At 50.6% G+C, this 16,078-nt stretch overlaps 2 protein-coding genes across 6 annotated transcripts in view; one reads left to right on the top strand and one right to left on the bottom strand.

Annotated features, from left to right (window-relative positions):
• Positions 1-4,654, top strand: part of SLC25A26 (solute carrier family 25 member 26) — a 125,783-nt gene extending 121,129 nt beyond the window's left edge. For all 3 annotated transcript variants that reach the window (XM_084902690.1, XM_084902691.1, XM_084902689.1), the window contains one exon: positions 4,246-4,654. In XM_084902690.1, coding sequence (XP_084758816.1) covers positions 4,246-4,363 — 118 coding nt within the window. In that variant the 3' untranslated portion in view covers positions 4,364-4,654. The remainder of the gene's footprint in view (positions 1-4,245) is intronic.
• A 672-nt stretch (positions 4,655-5,326) lies between these two features.
• Positions 5,327-16,078, bottom strand: part of LRIG1 (leucine rich repeats and immunoglobulin like domains 1) — a 93,814-nt gene continuing 83,062 nt past the window's right edge. For all 3 annotated transcript variants that reach the window (XM_084902686.1, XM_084902687.1, XM_084902688.1), the window contains 7 exons: positions 11,934-12,254; positions 10,417-10,698; positions 8,857-9,276; positions 8,255-8,380; positions 7,700-7,846; positions 6,966-7,256; positions 5,327-6,879 (listed from right to left, as the gene is read on the bottom strand). In XM_084902686.1, the coding sequence (XP_084758812.1) occupies positions 6,626-6,879; positions 6,966-7,256; positions 7,700-7,846; positions 8,255-8,380; positions 8,857-9,276; positions 10,417-10,698; positions 11,934-12,254 (1,841 nt within the window). In that variant the 3' untranslated portion in view covers positions 5,327-6,625. The remainder of the gene's footprint in view (positions 6,880-6,965; positions 7,257-7,699; positions 7,847-8,254; positions 8,381-8,856; positions 9,277-10,416; positions 10,699-11,933; positions 12,255-16,078) is intronic.

The raw sequence follows: 16,078 nt of genomic DNA, 5'->3' as shown, positions 1-16,078 counted from the left end.
TTTCCCTTTTGGTATTTGTGTCATGTGGATGTTACATTTCATGTTGTCCTAGAGCTCCCTTAAACTATCTTCCCGCTTTTTAATATTTTTTTTTCCTTCTATTTGCTGCTCTAATTGGGTATTTCTACCTTGTCTTCCAAATTGCTGACTTGGCCCTCTGCTTCCTCCAATCTACTTCTAATCCCTTCCAGTGTGTTCTTCGCATCAGACGGATCACTCTTCATTTCTGTCTTGTTTATGGACTCTGTTTCCTTTTTCATGCTGCTGCAATTTGTGCTAAGTCCTTTAAGTTCTTTATAACCATTGCTTTGAACTTTTATGTCTGATAGGTTGCTTGTCTCCACCTCATTTAGTTTTTTTTTCTGGAGATTCCTTCTTTTCTCTCATTTGGGGGTTTCTGTCTCCCCGTATTAGATCTCTTTGTATTTGCTTCTATTTCTTACATAGAACTGCTATGCCTCCAAGTCTTTGTGGGATGGTCATATGTAGAAAGTGTCTTGAGGGGTCCAGTGGTGTAGTTTCTTTGTTCTCCTTAGCTGGATGCTCTAAGAATGCCTCGTGCGTGTGTTGTGTTCTCTTGTAATTAGGACTTGATTATCGATGTCCCATTTGTAGGAGGGATCTCCCAACTTGCCACCAGAGGTTCAACCCCAATGTCATCATGCCAGCTGCCCAAGGTTTGGGGACTCCTTATCCATAACCTGGATCTGGTTTGAGTCTGCTTTGATTGACTCTGTTCTGTGCTGTGCTTCCTTCCCCCAAAGAGCTGGTTCCACAGGTGTCAGCTGCAGGTGCTATGGCTCTTGCTAGCTTTTTTTCTGCCTGAGCAGTCTGGGATGATGTCAGCAGTGGGGATCCAATAGCTGTTACTAATTAGATCAGGCAAAGACTCAAAGCCTCCAGAGACTCGCCTCTGCCTGGAGATAGATTGAAGTCAGTCTCCGGTATCCTCATGCAATTGTTCATAGGTGGGGTGAGAGGTTTTCCAATAGGGTGGGGCAATTGCTTCTCCCTGGAGGCTAGTTGTTATTCTCAGTCTCTTAACAGGCCTCAGAAACTCCACAGTGTGTGACAAGGGACTTTCCACTTGGGTGGCTCAACTGTCTTCCCCACAGGCAAAACCAGCAGGATAACAAAAGTTGGCCCGAGAAAGGTATAACCTCCACAGTGTGAGGGAATGATTCAGCATAGGAAACTGAGGTGTCTGCCTTCCAAGCTCTATACCAGGATCCCCAACCCTGGCTTATGTGTATACAGCTCCAGCCACTCTGCTCTCCCTCTGTTGGAGCACAAGGTGAGTGGCTGAACATGGAATTTTGTGTATTGGCCCTTTACTAAATACAGGGTGCCTGTATCTCCTGCCCTCTATTCCTGGCAGGCAGCAACCCTGCTGCTTTTCACAACCAGGTGTTATGTGGGTACTATTCTCAGTTCTGGTGCTCTCTGCTGGGAAGCCCATGGAGGCCCCCAGAGTTCTCAGTGGGAATCCCCCACAGCTGACATATCCCTCTGGGACTTCAGCTGCTGACTGTGGGAACCCTCCAGCCCTTTCTCGCCTCTGCCCCTCCTACCAGTCTCTATGCAGTGTCTGCTTTCCATCCTCAGTTGTCAGGGTTCTCTCCAACCTTGATTTTTCAGAGTTGGGTCTTCTGTATTTTAGTTGTAATTCCAGTTTGGTCCTGGGAGCACGACTGTTAGCTTGCATTGCCGTAATTATTCCAAAGTTGCAACTGTCTCAGTGACTCCTCCTGAGGTGCTTAGGGGCTAACCTTCTACTCCCTTCCCTTTCTTCTCCTGCCCCCTGCTGTGCATCCTCCTGGTGGTCTCTCAGGGCCCAATGTGCCTGAGTCACTGGGAGGATCAACCGAGTCACCTGAAACCTCCTCTAACCCCCAAGACCACCTGGCCTTCCAGCATAGTGTGTCCTTTGACTCCTTATCCAAGTTCGTTCCATCATCTCTAAAAGGCAAAAACGGTCGGGAGGTTTAAACAGGACTATTGTGGGGACAGGGTTACTATTTCTTTTATAAATGTTCCTCATTTTTTCCCCTCCACCAGTTCCCACCCCAACCTCTGCCCTTTCCCCACCCCCCACTGTCCTCATCCATAGGTGCACAATTTTTGTTCAGGCTCTTCCCACAGCCCCCCTCCCCTTTTCCCCGAGAATCCTCAGTTCACTCCCCTTCCGTACCTCTGATTCTATTATATTCACCAGTACATATTGTTCATCAGATTTTTTAATTCCCTTGGTTTTTAGATTCATTTGTTGATGGTTACGTATTTGTTGTTCATAATTTTTACCTTTATTTTCTTTCTCTTCCTAAAGAACCCTTTTCAGCAATTCATATAATTCTGGTTTGGCAGTTTAGCTTTTTTTTTTTTTATTATTAGTGAAGCTCTTTATCTGGCCTTCGATTCTGAGTGATAGCTTTGCTGGATAGATTATCTTTGGCTGTAGGTTCTTACTATTCATCACCTTGAATATTTCTTGCCATTCCCGTCTGGCCTGAATGGTTTCTGTTAGAAATCAGCTGACAATCGTATGGGTGCTCCTTTATAAGTAACTACTTGCTTTTCTCTTGCTGCTTTTAATATTCTCTGTCTTTTGCTCTTGGCATTTTAATTATGATGTGTTTTGGTGTGGTCCCCTTTGGATTCCTTTTGTTTGGGGTTCTGTGCGCTTCCTGGACTTATAAGTATTTCTTTCACCAGGTGGGGGAAGTTTTCTGTCACTATTTCTCTCAATATGTTTTCTGTATCTTGCTCTCTCTCTTCTGGGACCCCCATAATTCTGATGTTGGTTCACTTGAAGTTGTCCCAGAGGTTTCTTACACTATCTTTAACTTTCTGGATTCTCTTGTCTTCTTGCTTCTTCGGAGGAGTGGCCTCTGGCTCTTTGTGTTCCAAATCTTTGACTTGATTCTTGCAATCTTCCATTCTGTTTTTAGGACTCTGTATAATGTTTTTTATTTCAGAGAATGTATTTTTTATTACTAGTTGATCCTTTATTATTTCTAGTTGATCCCTTTTCATATCTTCATAGGTCTTGTTTATTTTATTGGCTTTTTCTAGGAGATTCCTGAAAAACCTTATAAGCATGGTTTTGAATTCTATATCCAGTTGCTTTTCGCCCTCCATTTCTTTCATTTGTGATCTGTTTCCTTGTCTCGGCATTTTCGCTGCTTTCCTAAGTTGGTAGGGTGGGAGGATCAGCTGTATCTATGCCAGGAGACAGCCTTATTCGACTAGATTTGGAAAACTGCAAGAGCCTCTGTGCTCAGCTTGGATGGGGCTGAGTTTCAGGGTGGAGCCTACAGCCTTGGCTTCTGGTTAGCCCCACCCTATGAGGTTCCTGAGTCTCATTGTTCCTCAGTGTCCTTCGGTACTCGCTGCAAGCACCTCTGAGAGAAAGGTGCCCTAGAGTTTCACCCGCTACCAGACAGTCTAGTCTCTTCCAGCAATGAGCCCGCAACTGGGGTTCAGTGCGTTGGAAGTGGGGTTAAGAGCAGTCCGGAGCTTATGTCTCCTTCCAGCTAGGGCAATCCAGCGGCTCAATCAGCAGTCTGTCCTCTGTGCGAAACGGGCGTGACTCGGGGGCTCTGCCTTTCACTGCTCCCCTGAGCTACAGCCCAGATTCCCTCTGTATGTGTCTGGGTCCCCAGGGTCTCACTCAGAACTGGGGTTCATTGCTGTCGGAACTGGGGTTCAGCATAGTCTGGAGCTTTTATATCCTTCCTGCTAGGGAACGCCAGCCAGGCACTCAGCCTCCCCCTCCTCTCCATGCACGCAACGTGTCTCCATACCTTAGGCTTTTACAGCTCCTCTGATTTTCCTTCTGGTTTTCTCTTTCCTTCTTGTTGTAGAATTTCCAGTCAGTCAACTTTCCTGTAGTTCTGGATAATGTCCACTTTATATTTTAGTTGTATTTTTTGAAATTGTGTGAGGCTGCAGTTGGGCAGTTACCTATGCCGCCATCTTGGTTTCTCTCCACCAGAATTTCAGGGCTACTATTTCTTGACTATTTGACTTGTGAGCACTCATAAGCAAGCTGTTTGGTATGTAGCCACATTCACCAACAGGTCTACTTGGGAATGTACGTGGTGCTATTCTAAAAGGAAAAACACACCTCCTAATACTGTGTGGGGTTTAGTGAGCATGGTGTGTTGAATTGAACAAGCTGTGGGTATTGGATTTTCACCTTCTTTACACACACAAGAAAAATCTCTCCTTTACTTTTCTCCCCAGATTATTTGCAGGGGTCTTCCCGCGAATGGCAGCCATCAGCCTGGGAGGCTTCATCTTTCTTGGCGCTTATGACCAAACGCATAGCTTGCTGTTAGAGCTCGGCAGAGAGAGCCCGTGAACTGCATGCCACAGCCATGCCTACAGGGGGCCACTGTGAGCGCTCCCTCCTGCAGCCACGCCTTCAGGGGGCCGAGGTGAGAGGTCCCCCTCCCACAGCCGCTGGGCCCTCTGAACACGCAGGCAGTGAAGCCGTCCCCGCAGGCCCACACGGAGCACGACTTCCAGGCCACAGGCGGCTGGGATGACATCATCTACGTATTTGCCCGAAAGTTAAGAGAGAAAGCGATGCCGAGAGCAGTTCTGTTAACGGTTTTCCCAGGACCCTTAATAAATAAGTCTGGTGATCTGAGGCCGGCCCCTCCGAGCTTTCATTTGACTGTGTCTGCCCCTCCTTCCCTGCCCCCCGGCAGCAGACTGAAGGAAGGCAGAGGGGTACCTTCGGAGGAAGGGCTAGAGGAGGACAGGAGACTGTCATGTGAGTTAAGCTCTTTGTAAGCTCACAGCTTTGTTTAGAAAGCGTGACTACAGGGCCTGTGAGCTGGTAACCCGGCTGTTCTCGACGACCCGCAGATTTAACCCATGAGAGTAGTTGAATTTGACAGAGGTGTCCAGCGGCCCAGGTGACCTATGGAAGCAGCGAGCAGTAGCGCTCAGTGACCGGTGGGCCCCAGGGCTGGAGGGGGAGGGCATGCTGGGGCCTGAGGGCAGCTGGGCCGGCTTCGCAGTGTCATTTCTTAGTTCCCGGTCCGTCAGCTTTGCCCGGAGTTTTGAGCTCACCTTGGGAGAGAGTAGGATGGACGGGGAAGGTCCCCGTTTTAGAGCTTGACTGATAAGCTCCAGAAAATTGGAGTCCCAGGAACCTCGCACAGCCTGCCGGGAGCCGCAGTGTGTGATCTGCTTTGCTGTGTCATTGCTGATTCCAAAGGCGGTCCAGGCAGAGGGACTGCACTTGTCAGGGCGCTCCTGGGACTCTGTGGGCGAGGCAGTGCTGGCTAATGTACACATGACCCGAGCCGCACACTTAACTTTGTAAGTGAACTTTATTAAAGACACTTCACTGCCCTTGTTAGACACTCAGTATTTTACACGTTTTTCAATGTACATTGTACCAAAATCTCTATAAATAAATAACTTTGTACATAAAAGTAATACTTCCTCTTTCACATTGCCTCTCAGAAGCAGCAAATTCACATGTTGTGGAAGTAACATCAGTTAACTGTTGAGAACAAAATTCTAACTGTGCTTACCTTTGGGACAGTGATTATCTGACAGTGAATTAACACGTAACCGTTTTCAGTACCTACTAGTGCTTCAGGCACCGGCCGAAGGACTTTGCTTGCCGGCTTCTAAGGACCTGGTTAGTGTGAATGCAGTTTTCCCACAAAGCCCATTGGCACTCACAGGTGGTTAGCTCCAGGCCTCCCAAGTGCAAATCCCCCAGAGCCCAAGGCACGGGCTCGTCTGTGCAAGGGAGGGAAGCGCACAGGGCGCCCGGATGCTCCGTGGAGAGGAGCCCCCTCGCCCTGAAAGTGAGGACCTGATCCTCGTTCTCCCTAACACCCACGTAATACTCATCACGTTGGCAGAACACATCACTACTGAAAAATCCACAGGTACCCACAGCAGCAGCCTCTATCTTATCAGAAAGCCTCAAATGACAATCAAGTGATCCTGACAAACATTCGCTTTGTCACAGAAGGCAGGCAGGCTAATGGTTCAGACCACAGGCCGTGGTGATGAACACCCCCAGCGCTTGTTAAGGAAGAGCTCGAGCCTGAGGAAGAGTCTCTCCGTGCAGAGAGCATGGCGTGCGAGGTCTGGGCGAGGGAGGAGGTCTGCGAGGAGCACCCTGAGCTCCTGTGACTGACGTGAGTTACTTCCGACGCAGACCCAGCTCTGCCCGTGAAGCATCCGGGTCTGCCCTGCCACGTGTGATGGAGTCCGAGGGCCTCCTCCTCCCCACACAACCCCAGAAGCAAATGTGGTTTTAGCGTCTATAAATCCCACCCATGCATTAAGGCACCAGAACTATCCCCACATTTCAAAATGAAACAGCAACCTGATATGAAAAATAATATTGTCAAAACTGTACGATTTTTTGTTAACCATGCAATAAAGATTAAAATATCCTTTGTAAAAGATATATAATATATATGAAACCTCTGAAAACTCTTATGTACACCACAGCCTCTTGCATTCTGTGCTTCAGCTGCAAGTCCTTTACACTACAGACACTCCCCACGGAAGTTAAAACTGTACAGAGTGACGCTTGAACCCAAGCTTCCCACAGCACGCCTCCTCCCTCCCGGAGACACAGCGCCTAGGCCCGCGGGGCGAAGAGCAGCGGCCCGCTCCGCCTCCCGGGCGGCTGTCCTGTCAGTGGCGTGGACTCGGGACTGGAGTCACCTGCCATGGGGACGTGTCCATTCGGCAGAAGCAAGTGCCGACCTTCACTGGGGGCGTCTGGAGAGTCCAGGGCGGCCTGTGTAAGCTCAGAACTGCCCGGGGTCAGTGTTGGCTGGGGGTCCATGGAGTCTGGCTCACACACCCCTGCGAACATCCACGGAAGGGCCCCTGCAAGAAAGGAGAGGGCCCATCAGAGCTGGCCTGGCGCTTCCGTGCTGCCCCCTGCTGGGGACGGGAAGGCAGTGAAGGCTCACCTTTCCCCTCCGGAGGCGCCCCTGGCTTTCTCTTCCAGGGCGGCAGCATTCTGTCGTGGTTACTGGGGTAGAGGGACTCCCTGCAGTCCGGGTAAGACCCATCACCAGTCCCACTGTGGAGACTGTTCGGACATGGAGAATGTTCTCGGTCACTCCTGTGAGGCTCCTGGCTGCTCCGTGTGTCTGGCTGTGTGCTGTCCCTGGACGTCGGCTGAGGACAGAAGGCGTGGTCCTTGGAGTAAGTGTCCACGTCAGTGTTGCTGTCACTGCATACAGCCGGGCCATCGGGCTCTGCAAGACACGGTGGAGACTGAGCACCAGCGCCTGGGCCTCCACACCCAGCCCGCTGCACCCCGGCACCAGGGCGGGCCCGCTGAGGTCACCACAACCCCCTGGGGCTAAACATGGGGTCTTCCATGCTTATTTCAGATTTAATTTCTTCATCAGACAACTGGGATCACAGGGAGAAATCCTATCTGGCTCCTCGCAGCATCAGGAGCTTCTGACCCATCAGCAAGGAGCCTCCACAGGGCCCCGCTGAAAGGTCGGGAAAGTCCGTGCCACCGGGTATTTTAGAGACATCCCCCTCACACTCAGAGCCAGGCCCTGCCCCACTTCCTGTTTAACATGAAAACCCAATCCTGGGATGGCCTTAGACCCATAATGCCTCACTCTGAGGTCAACCCAGATTGGGATCTGAGGAACAAAACCCTTCTCCTGAGAAAGCATCTCACCCATCTTCTGTGGACCAGGTGTGCCGCCGGCTTTCTCTGTCGCTCTCCACGGCTCCTTGCTGTACCCAACACAGAGCCGGGGCTGCCTGCACGTGATGCCGGGACCACCGGCCTCTGGAAAGAGGCCTGCGTCTCTGGGACAGACACCTGCAACAGAGCGCCACACTGTTGGAAGCGCCGGGCTCAGCACTTCACGGGCACACTGAAAAGAGTGGGCATCGCTGCTAGAAGGCGGGTGTTTCTAAATGCCCCTCGAGGGGTGGCCCAGGCCGTTCCCGAGACGCCTTCCCAGCAGCAGCCCTGCCACAGCCGCACAGGAGGCCCCGGGGCCATGGGTGCCGAGCACACGCTGTCCCCACGAGCAGTCACCCGGGAGAGCTGCTGGAGGAGCTAAGGCTCTTAAGAGGCACTGAGCCCAACAGAGGGACTTCCTAGGGGCTGGGTTGACTTGCAAAGGGAAGTCCAAAAACCCAGAGGCTCGGGTCACCTGCCTCCCAGGTCAAATATGCTCAAGGGAACGCCCTGGGAACAGTGCATCAGACTCTGTGGCTTTACCATTGCTCTCGACGTGCCCATTGGCCTGATGGCCACTCTCGGTCCTGAGCACAGTGTCCTGCCGGTCAGAAAGGGTCCCCTGAGAAGACAGGTAGCTCGGAACATCTGGCGGCACCACGGTCTCATCTGCAAGGAGACAGGACAGTCACCCCAGGCCCCAGTCCTATGGTGACAAGGTCACAGACACAGGACCCCCAGGGCAGCAGTCCCGGCCATGCAGAGCCTGGAGTCCTGCTCAGGAGCCTCCCCAGTGCACTCTCACCAGGAGTGAAAGGTGTGGCCAGCAGATCCCAGGGCACAGAGGAAGCAGTGATGGCAGGGATAGTGACCGACACGGAGCTGTGCAGTAACGGCCCCCACGGCAACGAGGCACCCGCCCAGGACGCCTCTGACCACCCAGGTGGAGCCTGCAGAGCTCCCAGTGCTGCATTTGACAGCCTTCCCATCTAATGTCCCATTCCTGGGAGTTAAAACACTAAAGGTCACTGTCCAGAATGGCTGTAGGTTCCCTGAAGTCCTAGAGAGTTCACACATACAGAAAGCCCTGCACGGCCTTCCCCAGGTCCCTGCTTCCCTCCCCGAAGCCAGCCGCCAGGAGGTACCTGTGTTGGTGACACTGTACTCCTCCCTCTTCCGCCGGGTTTGGTAGATGATGCACACCCAGACTAAGGACGTCAGGACCACGCTGCACACCACAGCGATGGTGAAGATGCCCACGGTGGTCCCGTCCTTCCTGCAGCCAGGGCTGGGTAGCACGCTCAGCTGGCTGTGCGCCCGCTCGGTGCCCAGGGCATTGGACATCTCGCAGGTGTACCGGCCCGCATCCTCGGCCCCCACGTTCTGCACAACAAGCAGCTGGTTGCCAGGGGTGAAGTGGTGACGCTCGGTGAGGCTCAGAAGGCGGTCCCCTTTGAACCAGGTGATGCGGGGCGGAGGGCTCCCCGCCGCCTTGCACTGGAGTGCCACCGTCTCCCCCGCGGACACCACGCGGTCTTCCAAGGGCACCGCCAGGGACGGGGTCTCTGCAAGGCAGAGACAGGACCGTTAACTCTGTGGGCCTTGGGCTCCTGGACAGACAAGCCAACACATCAGCAAAGGCCGCACCAGATCTTTCGTCACAGGGCAAACTTTCCAGGCCCTGCTGGCATGGCCAAGTCTTTGCCAGGTGGGGTTGCTGCAGCAAGAACGAGCTCCCACCTACTGTCCCCGGCTGTCCCGTGACGGCCCGTCTCCATCTACTGTCCCCGGCTGTCCCGTGATGGCCCGTGTCTCTATCTACTGTCCCCGGCTGTCCCATGACAGCCCGTCTCCATCTACTGTCCCCGGCTGTCCCATGATGGCCGTGTCTCCATCTACTGTCCCCAGCTGTCACGCGACGGCCGTGTCTCTATCTACTGTCCCCGGCTATCCCGTGACGGCCCGTGTCTCCATCGACTGTCCCCAGCTGTCCCGTGACGGCCCGTGTCTCTACTGTCCCCGGCTGTCCTATGACAGCCCGTGTCTCCATCTACTGTCCCCGGCTGTCCCGTGACGGCCGTGTGTCTATCTACTGTCCCCGGCTATCCCGTGACGGCCGTGTCTCCATCTACTGTCCCCAGCTGTCCCATGACAGCCTGTGTCTCCACCTACTGTCCCCAGCTGTCCCGTGACAGCCCGTGTCTCCACCTACTGTCCCCAGCTTTCCCGTGACAGCCTGTGTCTCCACCTACTGTCCCCAGCTGTCCCGTGACAGCCCATGTCTCCATCTACTGTCCCCGGCTGTCCCGTGACAGCCTGTGTCTCCATCTACTGTCCCCGGCTGTCCCGTGACAGCCCGTGTCTCCACCTACTGTCCCCTGCTGTCCCGTGACAGCCCATGTCTCCATCTACTGTCTGCAGCTCGCTTGTGATGGCCTGTGTCTCCCTGTCTCTTCCAGAGCAGTTCTCATCTAGAGTGTTTTATACTGTCTTATACCAAAGCCCTATTTTTTTTAAGAAATGTAACCACTTATTCAAAAAGAAATCTTTTTAAGGGGCCTAAAATATTAAAATACAAACAGCCACCACACTGCCCACACCAGGCTCACAGATGGTTGAAGAACATCGACTCTAGCTGTCTGTGAAGTTTAAGAAAACCTCACACCCACACCACACGCATGCACCAAGTGCAGCCGCAGACGAACCTAGGACAGTCAGGGTGGCGTTGGCCGAGATGGAGCCGGCCAGGTTCTGGGCGGTGCAGCTGTAAACCCCCATGTCATCGAGCTTCACGTCCGTGATGAAGAACACGTCATCGTCAGGCATGACGTGCATGCGCCGCTCGCGAGCGGCGGGGAAGTCGGTGCCTCCGTCCTTCTGCCAGGCGATCTGGGGGTTCGGGTGGCCGGTAGCGGCACACTCAAGGCGGGCCGTGGTGCCAGTCCGGATGGCGATGTCGTGCGGCATTTTGGTGAAAGATGGCAACACTGTAACACAGTCAGGTCAGGTCACAGGGAAGCCAGAACCATGGCCAGGAAAACCCTCTGGCAACAGCCCTCCCATGTCTGGGTGTCGCTCGCCACCTTACTACCCTGTGTGCCAGGTCTGCCTACCCCCAGGACGGCCACTTCAGAACGAGCAGCCATAGTCCCCCAGGCTGCCAGCTGCTCTGGCCACAGCAGAGCACGTCCATCGGTCTCTCTGGTGCCCAAGGCCGGCGCCTTCGCATGGTGATCCGTCCGTCCCAGGACACCCCGCAAATGCAGGCCTGGCTCCTGCCCACCGTAAGCACGGGCAGGAGAGCCTGGGAAACCAAACTGCTACTCCAGCAGGAGGCGCTGACGTGGGGAAGGGGGTGCCTGCCCCTGGAGAAGGAGAGCTCCCTCCTGAAGTCCTGGCTGGAGGGTATGAGCCACGGCCCTGCACACGAAGCTGAAAGCACTGGTCCCACATGTTGATCCCAATGCCCCACACGGTCAGCATCCAGCCACTGCCTGGCAAGGTTACTTGCTGGAGAGGCTGACAGCTCACTGGGTTTTTGAGAAACAACGAAGAGTCCCCAGAAAAGCCCAGAGAAGCAGCCAGTGTGGGGACAGGTATGTTTCTGTGGTCTGCAAGGGCCTGAGAACGCTGGTTCCAGCACTTTTAATCAGAAGTTTAAAGATCAGGAACATCTTGTTAGGCTAAGTTGGGTTGGGGTGGCTAACTCCTCCTCTGCCCTAAACTCACTACAGCAAACCAACCTGACAGCTCTGAGATTGTGTCCGAGAGAAAAACCCTGTCCGACACCCCCAGGATGCTTCCCTCAGGCCACATCACACCAGCTCGCACTCCACAGCCTCAGAGGCGGGCGCGCTGCCACCACTGGCTGACCTGTCCCGGGCCGGCCTCTGGCGCCAAGGCTGTGCCATCTACTCAGAGAGCAGCCACTTCCCCAGCATCAGGTATCCTGGATCTGGATACCAGACATCTTGTTTTATGGAGAATAATAAATGGATAAAAATACAAGGCTTGAGCCCACAGTGTCACTTAACATAATAAGTGGATAAAAGTTATTTTATCCCCAAAACAAAGACTCCACTGAGAAGCTTCAGAGCTTGCCCTGAGGCCCACCCAGGCCACGGTGACTCCGTGCAGGCCGGCTCGGGCCCTCCTCGCGGTAACTCAGAATGGCCGCATGTGGGTGTGCAGGGCCGAGCCCGGGGCAGCCGGGCCTGCGTACCGTTCACCGTGAGCCTGGCCTTGTGCGAGTAGGTGGAGCCGAAGTGGTTGGTGATGATGCACTGGTAGCGGCCCTCGTGCCCGAAGCTGACGTGGCGGAGGTGCAGGATGGTGGTGTACTCCATCACCTCCCCGTCCTGTGCCCGCACGTGGGCAAAGTTCTCCATGTCGGCGTCGGCCAGAACCTCGCTGTCCTTCTTCCAGGCGAAGGTCATGGGGGAGCTGCTGCTGCTGGCTGCCGAGCAGGTGAGCCGGACGTCCCTGCCCACCACGGCCACTGTCGTCTCCGGCTGGGTGATGATCTGTGGCTTCGGCAAGTCCTCTGGGGAGAGAAGAGCCACTGTGAGTCACCGGCACTGAGGGCCGAGAGGCACCAGCTGCCTTTCCAGCAGGGACAGCAAGTCCTCAGCTCCACCGACACGGAGGGACTCCCTCCCACCTGGAGAGCCTGCCTCATCCAGTGTTATACCCACGAGCAGCGATCACCTCCGAGACCACGCACACCTTGTCACAGATCAGCCTACGGGCGCTCCACTAGCAAAGCAGCCAGCGGGCTCCTTGTTTAACACACTTAGCAGATTCAGAACCGGATGGGACTGCACAGACCTCACCACAGACCTCCCCCACAAGCTTTACGCTAAGGCACTTGTGCCAGAACGCAGACCTGTGAAATATGTACCTGCGTCAAAGCAAGCAAAGCACTAGCCGAAGGGTCAACTGCTTCAGAATTCTGGGAAAAAGCTATTTTACCCCAAAGACTCTACCAGAGGCTACAACAGCCCACGGGGTGTGGGTCCGGGAAATGCATGAATCTCTCGAAGAAAAGGGAGCTCTGTGGCATTTTCTCCACTCTCCAGCCTGCAGTATCCTGGAAGCCCAGCCGCTTACCAATCACTGAGGCATGATGGTTGGAGCCTCCCCCTAAGCCCACCCTCAGGGCGTGTTTATGGGACAGATGCTCTGCTCAGCAGGGAGCCCCACCCTGAGGGCATGCCAGGAAAGCAGCAGCCAGGCCGGCAGTGATAGCATTGAGGCAACAAGAGGCCGGCCAGAAATGGAAATGGAAAACCAGGAGACTGCAGTGCTGCAGGGCTTTGGAGAGGTCCGCCATGTTCCTGAGGGCCCAGACGCACGTGCAGGGCGGTGCCCCCAGCACAGTTCCTAGCCTGTAACTGGCCCTAACAGGATCCATGCGGGGAGTGACGCTGCACAAAGGGCGGAGACTTCCTGGCTGACCTGACTTAAGGATGTACCCAGGGAGAGACTTCAGTGGCTTCATGGAACAGGCTTTACAACGTCCATCCAGAAAGTCACTGAACGAAGAAACTAATTAACAGGACAACAGTAAACCCTGGGGTAAGAGAGGAACACGGATTCACATTATTTTAAATGTTCGGTTTTCAACAAAAAACTACAAAACACACCAAGAAACAGGAGAAAAAAGTCAACAGACAATGTCCTCAAGGAAGCTCTTGGCTTTAGTAAAGGAAGACCTTAAATTGGCTTTGTAAATATGTTCAAAGAACTAAAGGAAACCAGGTCTAAGAAAATTAAAGGAAAGTATGCAAATACTTTCCCACCAAATAAAGAATACAATAAAGATATAAATTGCAAACATGAATCAAATCTTAAGTGTGGAGTTTAAAAGTACAATAACTGAAATGGAAAACTCACTAGAAGGGCTCTAGAGCCAAGCCAAGTGGGCAGAAGAGTCAGTAAACTTGAAACAGGTCAACTGAGATAATCCAGTCTGATAAATGTAAACAAAAGAAGAATGAAGAGAAAGTGAAGAGAGCCACAGAGGCCTGTGGGATAGCATGAAGCATAATAACATGCAAATAATGGGAGTCTACGAAGAAGAAGAAAGAAAAGGAACAGAAAGAGTATTTGAAGAAATGGCCCAAAACTTTTTGGTAAAAAACATGCATCTACACATCCAAGAAGCTCAGCAAATTCCAAGAAGAATAAATTCAGAGACCACACCCAGGTGCATCACAGTCAAGCTGCCAACAGAGAATCCTGAAAGCAGCAAGGGACCTCAGTAACAGTGACAGCTAATCTCTCACCAGAACCACCGAGGTCAAAGGCAGCGGGGAAGAATAGCCAAAGTACTGAGAGAGAGAGAATGCCAAATAAGAACCCTACATCCGGCAAAACCATCCTTTCAAAAATGAAGGTGAAAGTAAAACATTCTCAGGTTTAGAAGAAAAAAGACACACAAAAAAACCTGAGACAATTCATTGCTACCAGACCTACTTTACAAGAAATACAGAATGAAATCACTCAGGCTGAGATGAAAGGGCAGGAGCAGAAAAGAGAAGACTCAGACTTTGTAATTAAAGAAGAGACATTACTACCAACCTCACAGAGATGAACAAGAATACAGGGAGCCACTATGAATAACTGCTCACATATTAGACAACCAGTTTGAAATGCACAAATTCTGAGGAAGACACAAGCTACCAAAAGTGACTGGAGAATACATGTATAATTTGAATAGTTCTAACAAGTAAACAGACTGAATTAATAAATTTTAAAACTTCCCACAAAGAAAAGCCCAGACCTACAAGGCACTACTGTTGAACCTGACCAAACATTTCAAGGCAAATTATCACTAATCTTTATGAACTCTTCCCCAAAAATGTATTAGGAGGGAACACTTTCCTACTCCATTCTCAGAGGCAAGTATTTTATCCATTAACAAACCAGACAAAACATCACCAAAAGCAAAAAACTATAGATCTTTACAAGTGAAAACAAAAATATCCTCAACAAATACACTAGCAAAAACAAATCCCACAACATGTAAAAAGAATCATACAGCATGAACAAGCTGGATTTATCCCAGGAATACAAGGTTGGTTTAACATCCACAAATCAAGGTATTACACCATTTCAAAAAAATAAAGGTCAAGCCCACCTAACTGCATGAACAGATGGAAAAAAAAAAAAAAAAAAAAAAAGCATCTGACAAAACCCAACACCCTCTCATGAGAAAAGCTGAAATGTTTTTATGAACAAATTATAATCAGAAGGGAATTTCCACAACTTGATAAAGGTCATCTAAGAAAAATCCACAGCTAACATCATTCCTAATGATGAAAGACTGAATGTTTTCCCCTAAGAGCAGAAAAAAAGACAAGGACGTCTACCCTCACCACTTCTACTCAATAATGTACTGGAGGTTCTAGCCAGAGCAATTAGGCAAAAATAAATAAATAAATAAAATAAAGCCAGATTGGAATAGAAGTAAAACTATATATTTTTTTCAAATGGCATGATGATCATATAATAAAGAAAACCTAAGGAATTTATTGAAAAACTATTAGAACTAATAAATTATTTCAACACGGTTGCAGGATACAAGATCAACATATCAAATTCAATTGCATTTCTATGCTCTAGCAATGAAACTTTTAAAATGAAATAAAGAATACCATTTAAAATAGTCCAGAAAGAATTTTTGTAAAGTGTACAATAAAAACCACAAACCACTGAAAGGAATTACAGAAGAATTACAAAACAACAACAAAACCACACCCGAAAGCCATCCCATCTTCATGAACTAATATTAAGACAGCAATACTCCCAAATTAACGCACAGGTTCAATGGAATCCCTATTTCAAAATGTCCATTGTGTTGATTGCAGATTGACAAGTTGATCCAAAACATTATAGGGAAATGCAAGAGAACCACAATAGTCAAAATAGTCTTCAAAAAAACAAAAGTGGAAGTCTATGTGGCAACTAAAATCACAAAACTCTTCGAAGAAAAGGTCTGTGTGACCTCGTCTTTGGCAACAGTTTCTTAGATATGACATCAAAAGTAGAAATGACAGAAGAAAAAATAGAGAAACTGGATTTTATCAAAATTTAAAACTTTTGTGCCTCACCCATCAAAAAATGAAAAATAATGCACAGGTTGGGATAAAATATTGGCAAGTCATATATCTGATGAGAGTCTAGTATTTTGATATATAAAGAACTTTTAGAATGAAGAGTGAGGGTTACACTTTTCAATATTCTGAAAAACCACTGAACTGTACACTTCACAGGGGTGAATTTTATGGTATAAAAATTCTATCTTTTAAAACAAAGCTTTATTGAAATGGAATTAACCTGATTAAAGTAATTCCATGATCTTTA

Source organism: Pipistrellus hanaki (genome assembly GCF_964339955.1).
Source record: "Pipistrellus hanaki genome assembly, chromosome: 13".
In the NCBI taxonomy this organism is placed as follows: Eukaryota; Metazoa; Chordata; class Mammalia; order Chiroptera; family Vespertilionidae; genus Pipistrellus; species Pipistrellus hanaki.
The sequence above is the reverse complement of the archived record's forward strand: the minus strand, read 5'-3'. Positions and strand labels throughout refer to the sequence as shown.